General features: G+C 31.9%; 2 protein-coding genes across 3 annotated transcripts; one reads left to right on the top strand and one right to left on the bottom strand.

Annotated features, from left to right (window-relative positions):
- The first annotated feature begins 4828 nt into the window (after positions 1-4828).
- LOC142630068 (clustered mitochondria protein-like) lies at positions 4829-6816 on the top strand. Of its 2 annotated transcripts, none has more exons than XM_075804143.1 (5): positions 4829-4990; positions 5159-5249; positions 5548-5682; positions 6034-6132; positions 6471-6816. In XM_075804143.1, the coding sequence occupies exons 1-5, from the start codon at positions 4956-4958 to the stop codon at positions 6477-6479; spliced, it is 369 nt and encodes a 122-aa protein (XP_075660258.1). In that variant the 5' UTR covers positions 4829-4955; the 3' UTR covers positions 6480-6816. The 2 variants fall into 2 exon arrangements, with proteins under 2 accessions (XP_075660258.1, XP_075660257.1); XM_075804142.1 differs by having other exon boundaries at positions 6034-6264.
- A 1429-nt stretch (positions 6817-8245) lies between these two features.
- Positions 8246-11082, bottom strand: LOC142628483 (protein FAR-RED IMPAIRED RESPONSE 1-like). Its single transcript, XM_075802572.1, has 4 exons — positions 9500-11082; positions 9109-9257; positions 8938-9000; positions 8246-8380 (listed from the first exon to the last, which is right to left on the bottom strand). The coding sequence occupies exons 1-4, from the start codon at positions 11034-11036 to the stop codon at positions 8246-8248; spliced, it is 1884 nt and encodes a 627-aa protein (XP_075658687.1). The 5' UTR covers positions 11037-11082.
- Between the last annotated feature and the right edge of the window lie 3655 nt (positions 11083-14737).

The raw sequence follows: 14737 nt of genomic DNA, 5'->3' as shown, positions 1-14737 counted from the left end.
ATAGTTTTTGAAGCAATTTTATAAACCACATTACATAGACTAATTGGTCTATATTCTGTGATTTTCTTTGGCTCCTTACACTTTGGTAAGCACAATATGAGCTTCATTAAATTTTGGAGGAGAGATACCTAAATTAAGGAAGTCCAAGATTGTCACTGTCACTTCATCACCGATCTTTGGCCAAAAATGCTGGAAAAACAGTGGTGGCATTCTATCCGGGCCTGGAGCTTTCAAAGGGTACATTTGTTTTAGTGCCATCTTGACTTCCATTGCAGTGAAGTCCCTAGTGAGGTTTTGATTCATGTCCGAGCTCACCTTATGCGTGACTGCCTCCAAAAATTTTGTGAAATCTGTGGGGTCGTTGGACTTGAAAAGGCTATTATAATAATCAACCACAATTTCCTCTATTCTTCCTTCATCTTCTTGTTATCTTCCTTCGGCATCCATCATACCCTCAATATAATTCTTCTTATACCTAGCTGAGGCTTTTTCGTGAAAAAATCTTGTGTTTCTATCACCTGACTGCATCCAATTAATACGAGACCTCTGCCTCCACATCTCATCCTCTTTCTCCAACCAGCAATTTAAATCAATCAGTGTGGTCTTCATCAAGTTACTAGATTCTAGAGAGTATGGCTATTTCTCCAACCACTCTAGCTTCTCTTGTAGTTCAGCTATAGTTCAACTAACATGCCCGAATTCAAGTTTATTCCAAGCTTCAAGCTTCACTTGGCACCGGTCCAAGCAATTAGTAAGAATTGAACCTGTGCCCAAAAGCTTGCCCTCGTCCCAAGCTTCATGAACTATCTCCTCACACCTTGAGTCTTTGAACCACATTCAACTTAAGTACTGTATTTATCATTGATCATCATGATTCATGAAGCAAGATCAAAGACTAGAGGAGACCATAACAATGGATATAGATTAGTTGGGTAGTCTATTCAATGGCACAACTAACAATTTTTATTTGGTACCGAGGTAAAACTATTATATTGATATGCAATTTAAGAAAAACTTATAGTATTATATATATTGTGCAAGATTATTATTAGAAATTTTTAATAAGTATAATTATTATTAGCATTGAAAATACCAACAAATCATGAAATTTAACAATAAAAAACTAATAAAAGCATAAATCATTTTCATTGACACATCAATTTATAAACATTTTGTAGTAAAATTTATAGTTTTTTTAGTCTTTTTGTTTTGTTTTTGTTTTTTTGTTTTTTTTTTGTTTTTTTGGTTAAAGCATTTTTCTTTGGGAAAAGTTGAATGAAGCTTCTCAATGAAGTTAATAGCCAAAGTTATGGCTTCAAATTAGTAAAAGTTAGGGGTAAAACTGTATAAGTAAAAGTTATGACGGGTTGGAATGAAAAATGATAGTGAAGGAATTGGGACTGGGGGTGGCCAAACATTGTCTTTGGGGTCAACTGAGTTGGAATTGAGTTCTTAGAGAGATTTTAAAAATTTTGGGGGGATAGCCCCCCCTACTTACAACGTAGTTTTATTGATACAGAGTAACAAAGAATGCAACCAATTTATTGGCATGCAGTTTTGGTGTTGGCGTGTAAGTGTATTCTTTTATCTCATTCACCTTCCTCTGTATGTGTGTGTGTGTTTCTCAAATAAAAAAAGAATGCTACCAATTTATAATAATAATAATAATAAAAAGTTAGTCTGTACATCTCATGGAGTCAGGAGCATGTAGTTAGGTTTTTTTTTAATAATAATTATTCTTAGATAATGATTTTTATTCAATTGTATTTATCTTTTGCCTTTAATTTTATTTTTTAATTCGTGTATGACTTCTGCTAGCTGTTCTTTTTGTCCGTATTTTGTTAAATTTTTTTTAAGCAATGCTATTGGCATTTTCATGAATAACTAAAACATATAAGAAATTTCAAGTATATATGGTGTAATGATTTTTTGAAAGGAAAAAAAAAAAAAAAAAAAACCTATAGAGTCTATAAGTATAAACCAAATACAAAAATCTCATATACCCAAATATCTTGTTAAATCAAACATGAGCATTGATCAATCAATTCTTAAGCATTTAGATTCTCAGATATATTATTTCCCCAGAAATCTAGATGCCATATAGTATAATTCATATTTTAAAAATCTCACCGTTGAATTACATGTCCTATATGTTCTTAACATTCATGCCATTTTTCATGTCAATTAGATGTTATTTACTATTTGATCCATAAACTCATCTTTTTTGCATTATTTTAAACTATAAAAACTTAAATTTAAATAATTAATTGATGAAATGACTATTAATCTTTGATCACCTTGAAATTTTGCAAATATAGAGAATATACGAAGATAATGTAATCTAACGGTGGATTTGTTAAAATTCGCATTCAATTAAAAAATATTGAGTAATGTAATATTGCCTAGAGTTACACTAGGTGTAACTTGAACACACACACACACACACACACATCAGTTCAAGTTATGCCTAGTATAACTTTGAAGAATATTACACCACCTAATATTTTTTATTGGATAAATAATTTGAAAATCCAACAATTGGATAACATGTTCTCTATATTCTTAATATACATGCCAAATTTCACATTAATCGGACAATGTTTACTATTTTATTGATAAACTCATCTTTATGCTTGATTTTAAACTACAAAAGCTTGCACTTTAAATATTTGATCGATAACCTAAATATTGATATTTGATTATCTTGAAAATTTTAAAGTAAGAAGAATATATAAAGACAATATAATTCAATGGTGGATTTGTCAAAATTTGCATCTAATAAATAGATATTAAGTGGTGAAACATTCCTTATATAAGGTTGGGTTCAAGTTACATTTGGTGTAACTCTAAGCAATATTACATCACCCAATAACTTGTTATTGAATTCATATTTTGAAAATCCAATCGTTGAATTTCATGTTTTATATGTTTTTAACATGCATGCCAAATTTCATGCCAATTGAATGTTATTTACTATTCGATCTAGAAACTCATATTTTATGTATTATTTTAAATTACAAAAACTTGAATTTAAACAATTGATTGATGATATGGTTATTGATCTTTGATTATCTTTAAATTTTATAAGCACGAAGAATATACGAAAATAATGTAATCCAACAATGAATTTATCAAAATTCACATCTAATTAAAAAATGTAAGGTGATGTAATATTACTTAAAGTTACATTAGGTGTAACTTCAACTCAACCTATATATATATAAGAGTTACATATTTTCTAAATCATTGGATTTAAGTAGATCCAATAATAAAAAAAGACACTTATTAATGCTAATATTTTGATTAGAATTTCATTTATTATTCTTTATTTTTGACATTCCATACCTATCTTTATACCCAAAATAATTTTCTCTCAATTTTCTCCACCCCATGATATATAGAAGAGCACTAAATTGATGGATACCAAAATGATCATCCTGCGAGTGTGAGTAGCGCTACACTGGTGCATAAAGTGGTCATGGTGATCATGTGAATGAGTTTTTATTTTACAGTGTTGACAGCAAAGGAAAAACAAGATAGGGAATATATTGAAGTCCAACAATGCTTGGGATTTATGTATATACAAGTTTTACTACAAGTTTTATGTCAAAAAGTTAAAAAAAAAAATTATAGTCTATATTTAAATAATTCAAAATAAACAATAAATTTTTTTTTGGGTAGTAATTCAATCTATTGAAATTTAGGTAATAGAGTTTCACTAAAAATTTAATTAGCTTATTTAATAATATGCTGTTGAGGAAAAAAAGAAAGGGAGAAAAATAGAATGTCATAAATAAAGGATATTAAATGAGATTTTAATAAGAATATAACTAAGCGAAAAATATTACGTTCACAATATTTTTACAACATTACTTACCTGTCACTGTCAAGTCACAAAACACAACTTAGATAATCTGACTAGGAAAAAGAAAACAAAAATCTGATTAGGAAAAGAAAAGAAAAATAAAATAAAATGAGAATTCAAAACAAAGCAGATTTCGGTGAGGAGGGAAAGAAAGGGTTTTGTAGGAGGAAGAATCTTGCTCTCACACACCAGAGGCGGAGGTGGAGGTGGAGGTGGAGGTGGAGGCAGAGACGGAGACGGAGGCAGAGGGCAGAGGCAGAGGCAGAGGCAGAGACGCTCACTTCTTCTCCCCGCCGTCGCACAATGTTGTCGCTTCTCTATCTTCCTCAAAACGGTGAGACCCACATATCTTTACCTTTCTCAGATTTTGTTTCTTATTGGAATACTGAGTTGTGATTGTAATAGAATTAGCAAATTCCAAGGTTGAATTGGAGTATATATTTTTATATTTTGTTAAAATTAATTAACGGAAAAAAATCCGGTGGGTGCAGTAGTTATGGGGGTTTCATTTAAGGAATTGTGTATTTACTTGGATTTGGGCATGAAACTATAAATCACATGTTTATGTTACTATCATCATGTAAGACCAGTTCAATTTCTGTTCGGTCTATATTATAATAAGAAATAGCTTGTGCCCTGAATTTCCTCTTAGTAATTTGCAATATGTGGTTCTTTCTGTTTCTGTTCACAGGATGTAACGAAAGAAGGGAGGGATGAGAATGTTAAGGATTGTGCTTCTTCCCAAGCTGAAACTGAACCACATGAGGACATTCTTTTCAACCCTAATCTCTTAACTGAATTTAAGTTGTCCGGGAGTCAAGAGGAAAGTTTGAACCTATTAATATTGTTTGTCAAGATTATTGGATTCTAAATTTGCTAATTTTCAGCCAGAAAATAAAAAAATATATAAAAATGAAAAGAAATATCTGATATGTTTTTTGGCCCTTTGCCTTCACTAGGAGATAGCAGAAGATGAAGAAAATGTAAGTGAGTTCATATCTTAGAAATGTTGCGCTTCCAAAGTGTGTACAAGATCTTTGCACGCTTGAAGTTTCACCTATGGATGGACAAACATTAACTGAAGCACTCCATGCTCATGGAATTGATGTTCGCTATATTGGAAAAGTAAGCGTTTGTGAATGCTTAAATATTAGCATATAACTATGGAAAATATATATAAATCAATGCCTGAATTGAAATTTATTGTTTGTGTTAAAGCTGTCATGTTCATAACCTTTATATCTTTCTGCAAATGATTGTATTACTTTTGACATGGCTGGAGCTTTGCTACAGGTGGCTGATTGATGGGACAAAACATTTACCTCATTTGTGGGATCTTTGTTCTAATGAGATTGTTGTTAGGTCTGCAAAGCACATCCTCAAGGTGGCAAGCATAATCTAAGCAGCTTCTACTTTATAAATGATTTTACAAAATGTATACATTGTTCCCATTAATTCCAAAGTTTCACCGCAATAATTAGCAAAGAGGTATCGCATGTTACTATGTCAATTGTAAAATGTGACATCTTTTTCCTGCCGTTGGTGTTAGAGATAGACACCATCAACTTTGCCTACAAGAGGGCGGTCTAGCATAACTTGCACACATGCATGTGGAAGCACATTTCCTGTTCACATCCACTGTTCCCTTTCTATCTTGATTAAACCGACTCCATCTTGAGCAGGATGTTTTGAGAGATATAGAGGATCATGATATTGCACCAGCTATAAAACATTTCTTCAACTGCTTTTTTGGAAGTGTTCAAGCTGTTGGATCAGAAGTTGCTGCCAACAATATGCAGTCCAGAACCCAGAAAAAGGTATGTGTCACATAGATCAATAGTTTCAGGATTTCTTTTTTTTTTTCTTTTTTTTTTTTTTGGTTGTTACTGCTTTTCAGCTTTGAGCTTTTTGTGAGCTAACTCTTGAGGCCATATGTTCCCTCAGTTTGTGGTCTGTCATTGTAATTGTCCAACAATCAAATCAATTAAGTTGCATCTTTTTCTTCAGAAGAAAGTTTAAATTTTTTCTTGAAATATTAAATGATGTTTAGAATCTAAAATCTTTACTAAATTAACTCAATTTTCTTAATGGAAATAGTAAAATGAAATTTTACTCTTGATGGAGAAATCTTGGCCCAAGGCTGTTCTTCATGTTTCATATTTTTTTAGGATCAAGGAGGCCATCAATCTTCAGGAAAGCCTTCTAAGGGGCAAGGAAGGTTTAAAGGTGGGGCGTCTGCAAGGAAGAATCAATCGTCATTTATGAATGTTAGCTCAGAAACTCTATGGTCAGACATACAAGAATTTGCTAAACTCAAATATCAGTTATCAGTTTTTATCAAGTCTCTATAAGGACACTGGATATTTCTAGAGGGTTGAAGGAGTCATTTCTTGCCAAAAGTATCTAAAATAATTTTTTTTTTTTTTTTTGGGTTGCATTTGAGTAAATTTATTTATGAGATTCTACCAATCACTTGGGATCTATTTCCTCTCATAATTTTTAATTGCTTTTGTGCACATGATACAGTTGGATATGTTGGAAAATATTGGTTAGAGTGTGAAGAAATTCTATTATGATGTTGTTTAAAATGTATTTCCTGTTGTAGATCTCCTAAAGCATGGAAGCTCAAATTTTGGCTTCAGAAGGCAATGCTACTACTATTAGCACCAATTCAAGTGGGGTTTTGTTCAAGATGTACTTCTTCTAGTGGATATCATAAAGCATGGATGCTTAAGTGCTGGCTTTGGAAATTGGAATGCAATGCAACCAAAGTTGCTATTTGCAAATATTTGATGTATTTGTTTATTTTGGGTGTTAATATATATTTTGGTCACCTATTGTGTTGTATACTTACCGTTTCTTTGTAACAAGAGTCTATATTAGTCATAGAATTAGTTTATTAGATTTTTTTGTTAATTAGTTGTTATAATATTAAGTAGATATTGTAAAACTAGTTGTGGTCAATGTTATTAATTCCGTTTCGGTCCCCGTTTCGGTTTGTCCAATGGAACGAAATATTTCGGTACCGGCCTATTCCGGCATACCGTTTTAGGGTGTTTCGGAGTTCCTATATATATATGTGTGTGTGTGTGTGTATGTGTAACTAGATATTATTACTTTTATATAAAGTAAGGAATTTTATTTTAAAGTTTCACCTTAAAAAAAATTAAGTGAAGGGGATAAAAAAAATTATGTAAATATTTTTTAACTTTTTACTTGTGGCATTGTTGTAAATAACTAAGTATCTAGGAATAGTTTTCAAGTAGGAAATTTCCTAGAAGTTTCCTTACCAATTCCATTAGCCCACTCATATTTTTCCACTTATTATTTCCTCTTCTTCTGATGACTCTGATCTCCTCCTTTTTTCTACTTCAAAAAGCTTTTTATCTTTTTTTGTTTTTTTTTAATGCATCCTTAAGCTCAACAGGTAAGTGTTCTCTAGCAAAGGAAAAACAGTGGCTTTGAGTTTAGAGACATTCCAAAGCTTTTTTATTCAAAGCCTCATAAAAGACTCACACTCCATCTTTTTCTCTATGGAAGTGGCAGAGACACAAGCTTGAAGAAGTGAGTTTTAATGGCAGCACTTGAGCTTTGTCCATGACTTGAATTTTTTTTTCTTCTTTGATCTGATGTGAATCTTATCTTTCTTCTTCTTCTTCTTCTTCTTCTTCTTCTTCTTCTTCTTCTTCTTTTCTTCTTTTTCTTCGATCTCTATGAACTGTGAAGTGTGAAACAAACCCAAAACACATACCGGCCGAATCTTTAGTTTCGGCCGGTATTCGCCGAAACACACCGGAATGACCGAAATACCCCGGAACTGGCCGGATTTTGACCCGAGGTGGAACAAAGGTATTCTAGTTCCGGATTATATACCGGTACGAGAAATTCCGTCCGTTCCAGCCGGAACGAAATGGAATTCATAACAATGGTTGTGGTTAATAAAGTTCTAGAAGATTGTTTTTGTTTTGTTTTATTTTATTTTTTTCCTTTGTTGTAATATGATATATATCATTTCTATGATAACTAACTACCACAACTATTGTCAAAGATGGGCAATACTAGCCATGATGCTTTTGTTTGGTTTCAAAATCTGCCACCTATGGTGGATCATCTTTGCACCTCAATTATCTTGTAATAGACTTATGCTTCTTAATATTAGCCAACCTATGTTAGCAAAGGAGAAAGAAATTATGTACAAATAGATGATGATGAAAAATGATTTGCATTTAAAAAGAACTTTTACATTAATGTTCTAGAGTTAGAGAAGGTTCCTACCTTATTACAAAAGGTTGCTCAATGGGTTACATTATGAGACAAAAATATTAACTGTCAAGTTTTCATGTTTAAACTAATCTTATGACCCTATATATCATAAACAAACTAATTGCCCCTGCCATCTACGTGTAATTTTGGATTTCCAACTTTTGTCACATCATTGGTACCAAACTTCCCAATAGAATTGCTTGGATGCTCATTTGAAAAATCATAACATGCCTTCTGGAGTGGAGAATTATCCTAAATAACAAAATGAAAACATTTAGTTTCACTATAGATTCTGCACTCTGAAAACATTTAGTTTAAAAATTATTTAAACATGATAAGTTACAATTCAAATTAAGTCTCATGAGTTTTTTAATTGTAAAGAGAACACTACAATATTTAGAAATAGACAAACAGTTAACCCTATACTAAAAAAAAAAGAAGGTTAGAAACACATAAGAATAGCAAAGTATATAAGTACATGTTTGAGATGTGTTTTCATGGTAACTAAATGGTTGCATTCCAACCACTTGTCTAATCAGCCTTGATTGAAATGGCTAGTTTCCTCCTTGTAGCATATTTGGCAGCCCATAATATGGACTCATTCTGATGATATTAGGAGGGCAATTAATATTTAGCCACATGAGAGATTCTTCATAACTCTCTTTACCAATCTATTGTGATTGTTGCAGTTCCAACTCCTACATTATGTATAATATAAAATTCAATATACTTAAACGATTAAACCAAATCTTAATTTCCTTGTGATACAAAATAAAGATTCCTACATTTAAGTTAAAACTCTTTTGTACTCCAAGCACACTCAATCCTGTAGTAGGGGTTGTACAAGACACATTCTCAACCTTTGTAGTTATCTACAAAATGTAAACAATAATAGTTAGTAAATACTATAAACAATTATTAATTTAAAATCAACAAGAAATATACTAAAACCTTCTTTTTCTTGACTTCATTTCTCTTACTTTGGTTTTCTTTTTCTTTTTCCTTTCCTCCTTTTTTCTATCAACTTTTTCAACTATTGACTGCTTCCTTTTAGATGGTGGTCGTCCCTTTTGTCTAACCACTACTGGATCAAGTATGTTTTTAGTCTCTTTAGAAATTGCAAGATCATCTCAACATGAGGTTGAATTCGTAGGAATACCTATAGATATTTTATTTTGATTAAGTAAAGAAAAGTGCAATCCTAATACACAAGTAGGCACAAAAATGATGCAAAATAAAATGATAAGACAAAAAAAAAAAAAATCAACTAACAATTAATACCTGCAGAAATGGGTTCATTACTTCCACAAACAATTTTTTCTTGTTTGAACTCTTCTTTTAATACAAGAATTCATGCCACCACCTTCTCACACTTATGTTTAGAATCTACTGCCAACTCTGCCACCTCATTGAAGACTTCGTACATCTTATCAAAGCGTTGTGTTTCAGGTTTGACAAGCCAATTGTCATAGTTGATGTGAACTTTGGTGTGGCTCCTCTTAATATTTTTGCTCCATCTTTTCAAGATATACTTGTTTGGTACCTGATCAATCTTCAGGTGAAAGAGCACCATAATTTGATGCCTACACAATATTCCCCTAAATTCAAAAAACCGGCAATTACAATTTACTTCATTGGTATCCTTGTTAAAATAAACAAGGAAGGTTGCATGCTGGGAATTTTCTCCAAATGCTCCATCTTCACGTATTTCATATTCTGAAATGACACCATCTTCCTTAAATGAAGAAAAATTACAACAAACCGTCCCTAGCAACTCTTTTCGAAACTCTTTGTATTTTGCTGTTGTGTAAACACTTTGAAATTGTTTCTCCATAGCATAATGAGTAAAACATGGTATGGATGATTGAAATGAATTGAAATCTTTAGTATTTTCATTTACCACATTTTTTGCCAAAGCCTTATTATATTGTTCTACAAATTCTTTCAAATTTGTTTGATGATGTACATACCCATCAAAGAATGCATTTATGCTTTCACTCCGCTGTGTGGTTGACATTCCTGCCCAAAATGTATCCTTCACAAAGGCAGGCACCCAATAATACCTTTCATTATACAACTCAAGTAACCATTCATGGCTTTCAAGATGATATTTTTCAATGAACCTACCCCACCTTTCTTCAAATTCTTCTTTCGTTAAGGAATCATAAACAATATTTTTCAAACAAAATTTGATTGATTTATATTCTCTGTATCCTTTAAATTTTTCAGGCATCTTTTTCAGGATATGCCACAAGCACCATTGATGTCGTGCTTTTGGAAAAACAATCTTTATTGCTTTTTTCATGGCCTTGTCTTGATCTGTAATTATTGCACTAGGAGGAACTCTAGACATACATGTAAGCCAAGACTCAAATAGCCATCTAAATGTATTTGTATCTTCACCTGAAATCACTCCACATCCTAGCAATATCGATTGTCCATGATGGTTTACCCCAACAAAAGGAGCAAATGGCATGCTATATTTGTTAACCAAGTACGTAGTGTCAAATGTAACCACATCAGCAAACTCTTTAAATGCTTCCCTACTTCTTGTGTCTGCCCAAAATACATTCTTTAATCGACCATCTTCAGTAAAATCCATCGTGTAAAAGAAGTTAGAATTGTTGGCTTGCATTTTTAAAAAGTACTTATTCATTGCTACAGCATCTCCTTCCCCGAGCTCTAAATGCTGGACTTTATCCATGTGGTTTTTACAATCTTTCTCTAGAAATGGCAAGTTTTCATGCCCCCCTGCCTCAACCACCAATGAATTGAAATTCTTGTTCATTTTAATACCAGCTTTAGCATTCAACTCAAGTTGTCTTTTCACATGTGGTTTTAATACTCTGTTGCATTTATAAAATCGGGTTTTGCTTGGACTTAATCCATGGTTATGGTCAAGTTCCATGGATTTCAATATCCACCCATCTAAGCATCGAATCACATTAAAATGAGCTTTACAACCTGTTTTCGATTGTGGCTGTGCTTTAAGTGAGTTGCTAGCTTTAATCTATTGCTTTCCAGCACGATTACAAGCAATAGTAAAAGACCCCACCTCCCCATCAATTCCCATTCTAGATGTTCTTTTAGCCACTGCAAAACCCTTTTTATTACCATACCTTGTAAAATATTCCATGATATCATCAATGAAACCAAACAAAATTCCTACACAAGGATCCTTCACTTTATCTTCTACCTTTCTCATTTCCTCTTTTTCATTCTCAACATTATCTTCATTCAACTCATTATTTTTCAGATCCACTGTATCCTTCATTTTATTATCACTATTGTGCTCATGCAACTCTACAAGCCTAGAATCACTTGTTATTTCTTCTTCCATGTGTCTGCAATATACATTATATAATGCACAGTATTTAAAAACCAAGTTTGAAAATGGAATTAAAAAAAAAAAAAAAAAAACACCTACTACTAGTCTCTACCTATAATAAGCGTAAAGCACAGTATTGACTCACAGCAGGATTTTCAAGTTTAGCAATTACCTGAAATATTCAAGATGAAATAAGTTAATAGATTCTCATAATCAAATATAACGCAAAAAATGTGGGGCATATAACACAAGAAATGTAAAAGTCTCCCATGCTGTGTGATGGTTAAATTAGTGAGATCAATGATAATATTAGTTAATGTAGTAAAGGAAGTAAAGTCTAATCAAACAGAAAAATTTAGTAATATTTTTAAGTTTTGTTAACGAAAACAAAGCAAAATAAGAGTAAAAGTGCATCACAAATACTTCCTGATGTACTTGAAGCAACCTTAAAAACAAAACAACAAACAACAAGTATTTTTTTTTCCCTGAGTACAAACAACGGAGAATTGTTACTTTGCAAAGTATGAAGAGTAATTGAACACTAATTCAATCAAGTGGTAGGACATTTCAATGAGATAGTAACTAAGGCCAAAGTATGTATTCAGAGTTTCAAATATGAAGTAGATACAACAAATAATATATGCTTCTAATAGATTGAGAGCATTAGATTTAACACATTTGCTATCAAGGCCAATCAGACTAGTGTATTCCCTATTACTGCCCCTCAATTATCTTGACTTCTCAACTAATATATGCAAACGCATTATTTGTAGAACAAAATTTCATTTAAACAAGAAAAAAATTATTATCCCTTTCAACTGTGAAACTACAAACAAATCCTGAGAACTTGTCGCATGAATCTCGTGGCTCATGCCCATGAATCCTTCCATGAATCTCCTTACCAGCTATTGCATCAACTAAACTAGCACAAGCAAATAAAGCATAACCATCAATTTGAAACAATTCAAGGCTTTATCAAGATTTCTGTCAGGCATTGTATCAAACACTTTGCAAGCATCATTTACAATCACAACTCAGTATTCCAATAAGAAACAAAATCTGAGAAAGGTAAAGATATGTGGGTCTCACCGTTTTGAGGAAGATAGAGAAGCGACGACGATGTGCGACGGCAAGGAGAAGAAGTGAGCGTCTCTGCCTCTGCCTCTGCCTCTGCCCTCTGCCTCCGTCTCTGTCTCCGCCTCCACCTTCACCTCCACCTCCGATGTGTGAGAGCAAGATTCTTCCTCCTACAAAACCCTTTCTTTCCCTCCTCACCGAAATCTGCTTTGTTATGAATTCTCATCTTATTTTATTTTTGTTTTCTTTTCCTAGTTAGATTTTTGTTTTCTTTTTCCTAGTCAGATAATTTAAGTTGTGTTTTGTGACTTGGCAGTGACAGGTAAGCAATGTTGTAAAAATGTTGTAAAATTGTTATAGACGTAGCATTTCTCCAAGCATTAATGAGTGTCTTTTTTTTACTGTAAGATCTACTTAAATCTAATGCTTTAAAAAAATGTGAAACTCTATTTATAGTTACACTAGATATAACTTGAACTCATCTTAATATATATATATACACACACACACACAAGGGTTAGGTTCAATTACACCTAGTATAACTCTAAGTAATACTACACCACCCAATAACTTGTTATAGAATTCATATTTTGAAAATCCAACCGTTGAATTACATATTCTATATGTTCTTAACAATCATGCTAATTTTCATGTTAATTGGTTATTTTTACAATTTGATCTATAAACTCATCTTTTATGCATTATTTTAAACTACAAGAACTTGAATTTAAAAAATTAATTGATGACATAACTATTAATTTTTGATCACCTTGAAATTTTACAAGCATGGAGAATATATGAAAATAATATAATCTTACGGTAGATTTGTTAAAATTTACATCCAATTAAAAAAAATATTGAGTGGTGTAATATTCCCCCTCAAAAAAAAAAAAAAAAAAAAGAGTGGTGTAATATTACTTAGAGTTACACCAGGTGTAACTTCACAAGAGTTACACTTTTTTTTTTTTTACCATAGATTACCATTATATGTAACGGTTAAAAAATTATACATGCTTTATCATTAATATTCTAAATATTGCATTAATGAATTACCAAAAATCTTCCTTTTATCTCTCAAAAAAAAAGCCTTCCTTCTATTTATTCCTTATTCTTTAAAATTAAATGTCTTCTCTCTCTAATCACCAAGTACACATCTTCTCTCTCTAAACTCATCTCCTTCTCCCATGACTTCACACCTTAATCCTTTCCACAACAGATATATGATATCTCCTATCTTCATCTACGAATAGTTGTTATAGGTTTTCTTAAAAATTAAGCAGTTTATTCAATTATAAGAAATCAAATGTTGAGGCAGTATTTGAAGTTTGCACAATATGTTTTGGTGTTTTTCACTTCAGTCATTGGAATGACAAAGAAATTCCGGTAAAAATAAATCTAAGGGTGAAAAAATAAATCACTGTGTCAACCATAAAGCTAGAGCATATATGCTACCTTTAAGAACTTATTTCTAATTAAAATCAAGTGGACTTCACAAATTTCGGATACAAGCTACAATTATATAGGAAAGAAGAAATATAATATAATAAATAAATGAACGAAGCAATCAAACACTCTGTCACTGGTGGTGCAATACGAAAAGCATGGCCCCAAGAAAGAACAACTTCATAGGTGGTAGCAAATGAACGAAGAAATCAAACACTCCCAGACATGAAATAATAATAAAAATTTCACTTGTTTCCTGAACTCGCCCTTAATTTCCACTGTTGAGGGTGAAAGTACATAGAAGATAAAACACAAGACCATGCAAGAGAGGGAGAGAAGATGAAGATGCTGATGGAGAGCATAGAGTTAATGCTGTCTTTTATTTTTCTATTTTTAATAAGAAGAATTAATGACTTAGTTACTAATTTCTAGGGAACAATAAATACATGACTATGAGTGATTTTTTCACCCTTAGATCTAATACAAATCAATGGTCCAAAAAAGATGTAACTTGAATCCATTTCATATATATTACACTAAATGTTTAATATCTTACCTACCAAATATTTTCTAGAAATATTATTGGTATTTTTAAGAATAATTGGAACATATAAAATATTTCTAGTTTATATCGTGCAATGTTATTTTGGAGATAAAAATTTAATCATCTGTGATTTATTAGAGTAAGTCAAATATAAAAATCTCATATTCATACAAACCTTATCAAACCAAACTTGGGCATCAATATAGGTTCTTAGACA

This window comes from Castanea sativa, chromosome 3 (assembly GCF_040712315.1).
Source record: "Castanea sativa cultivar Marrone di Chiusa Pesio chromosome 3, ASM4071231v1".
NCBI lineage: Eukaryota > Viridiplantae > Streptophyta > Magnoliopsida > Fagales > Fagaceae > Castanea > Castanea sativa.
Note: the sequence above shows the minus strand (reverse complement) of the source record. Positions and strands in the feature narration are given on the sequence as shown.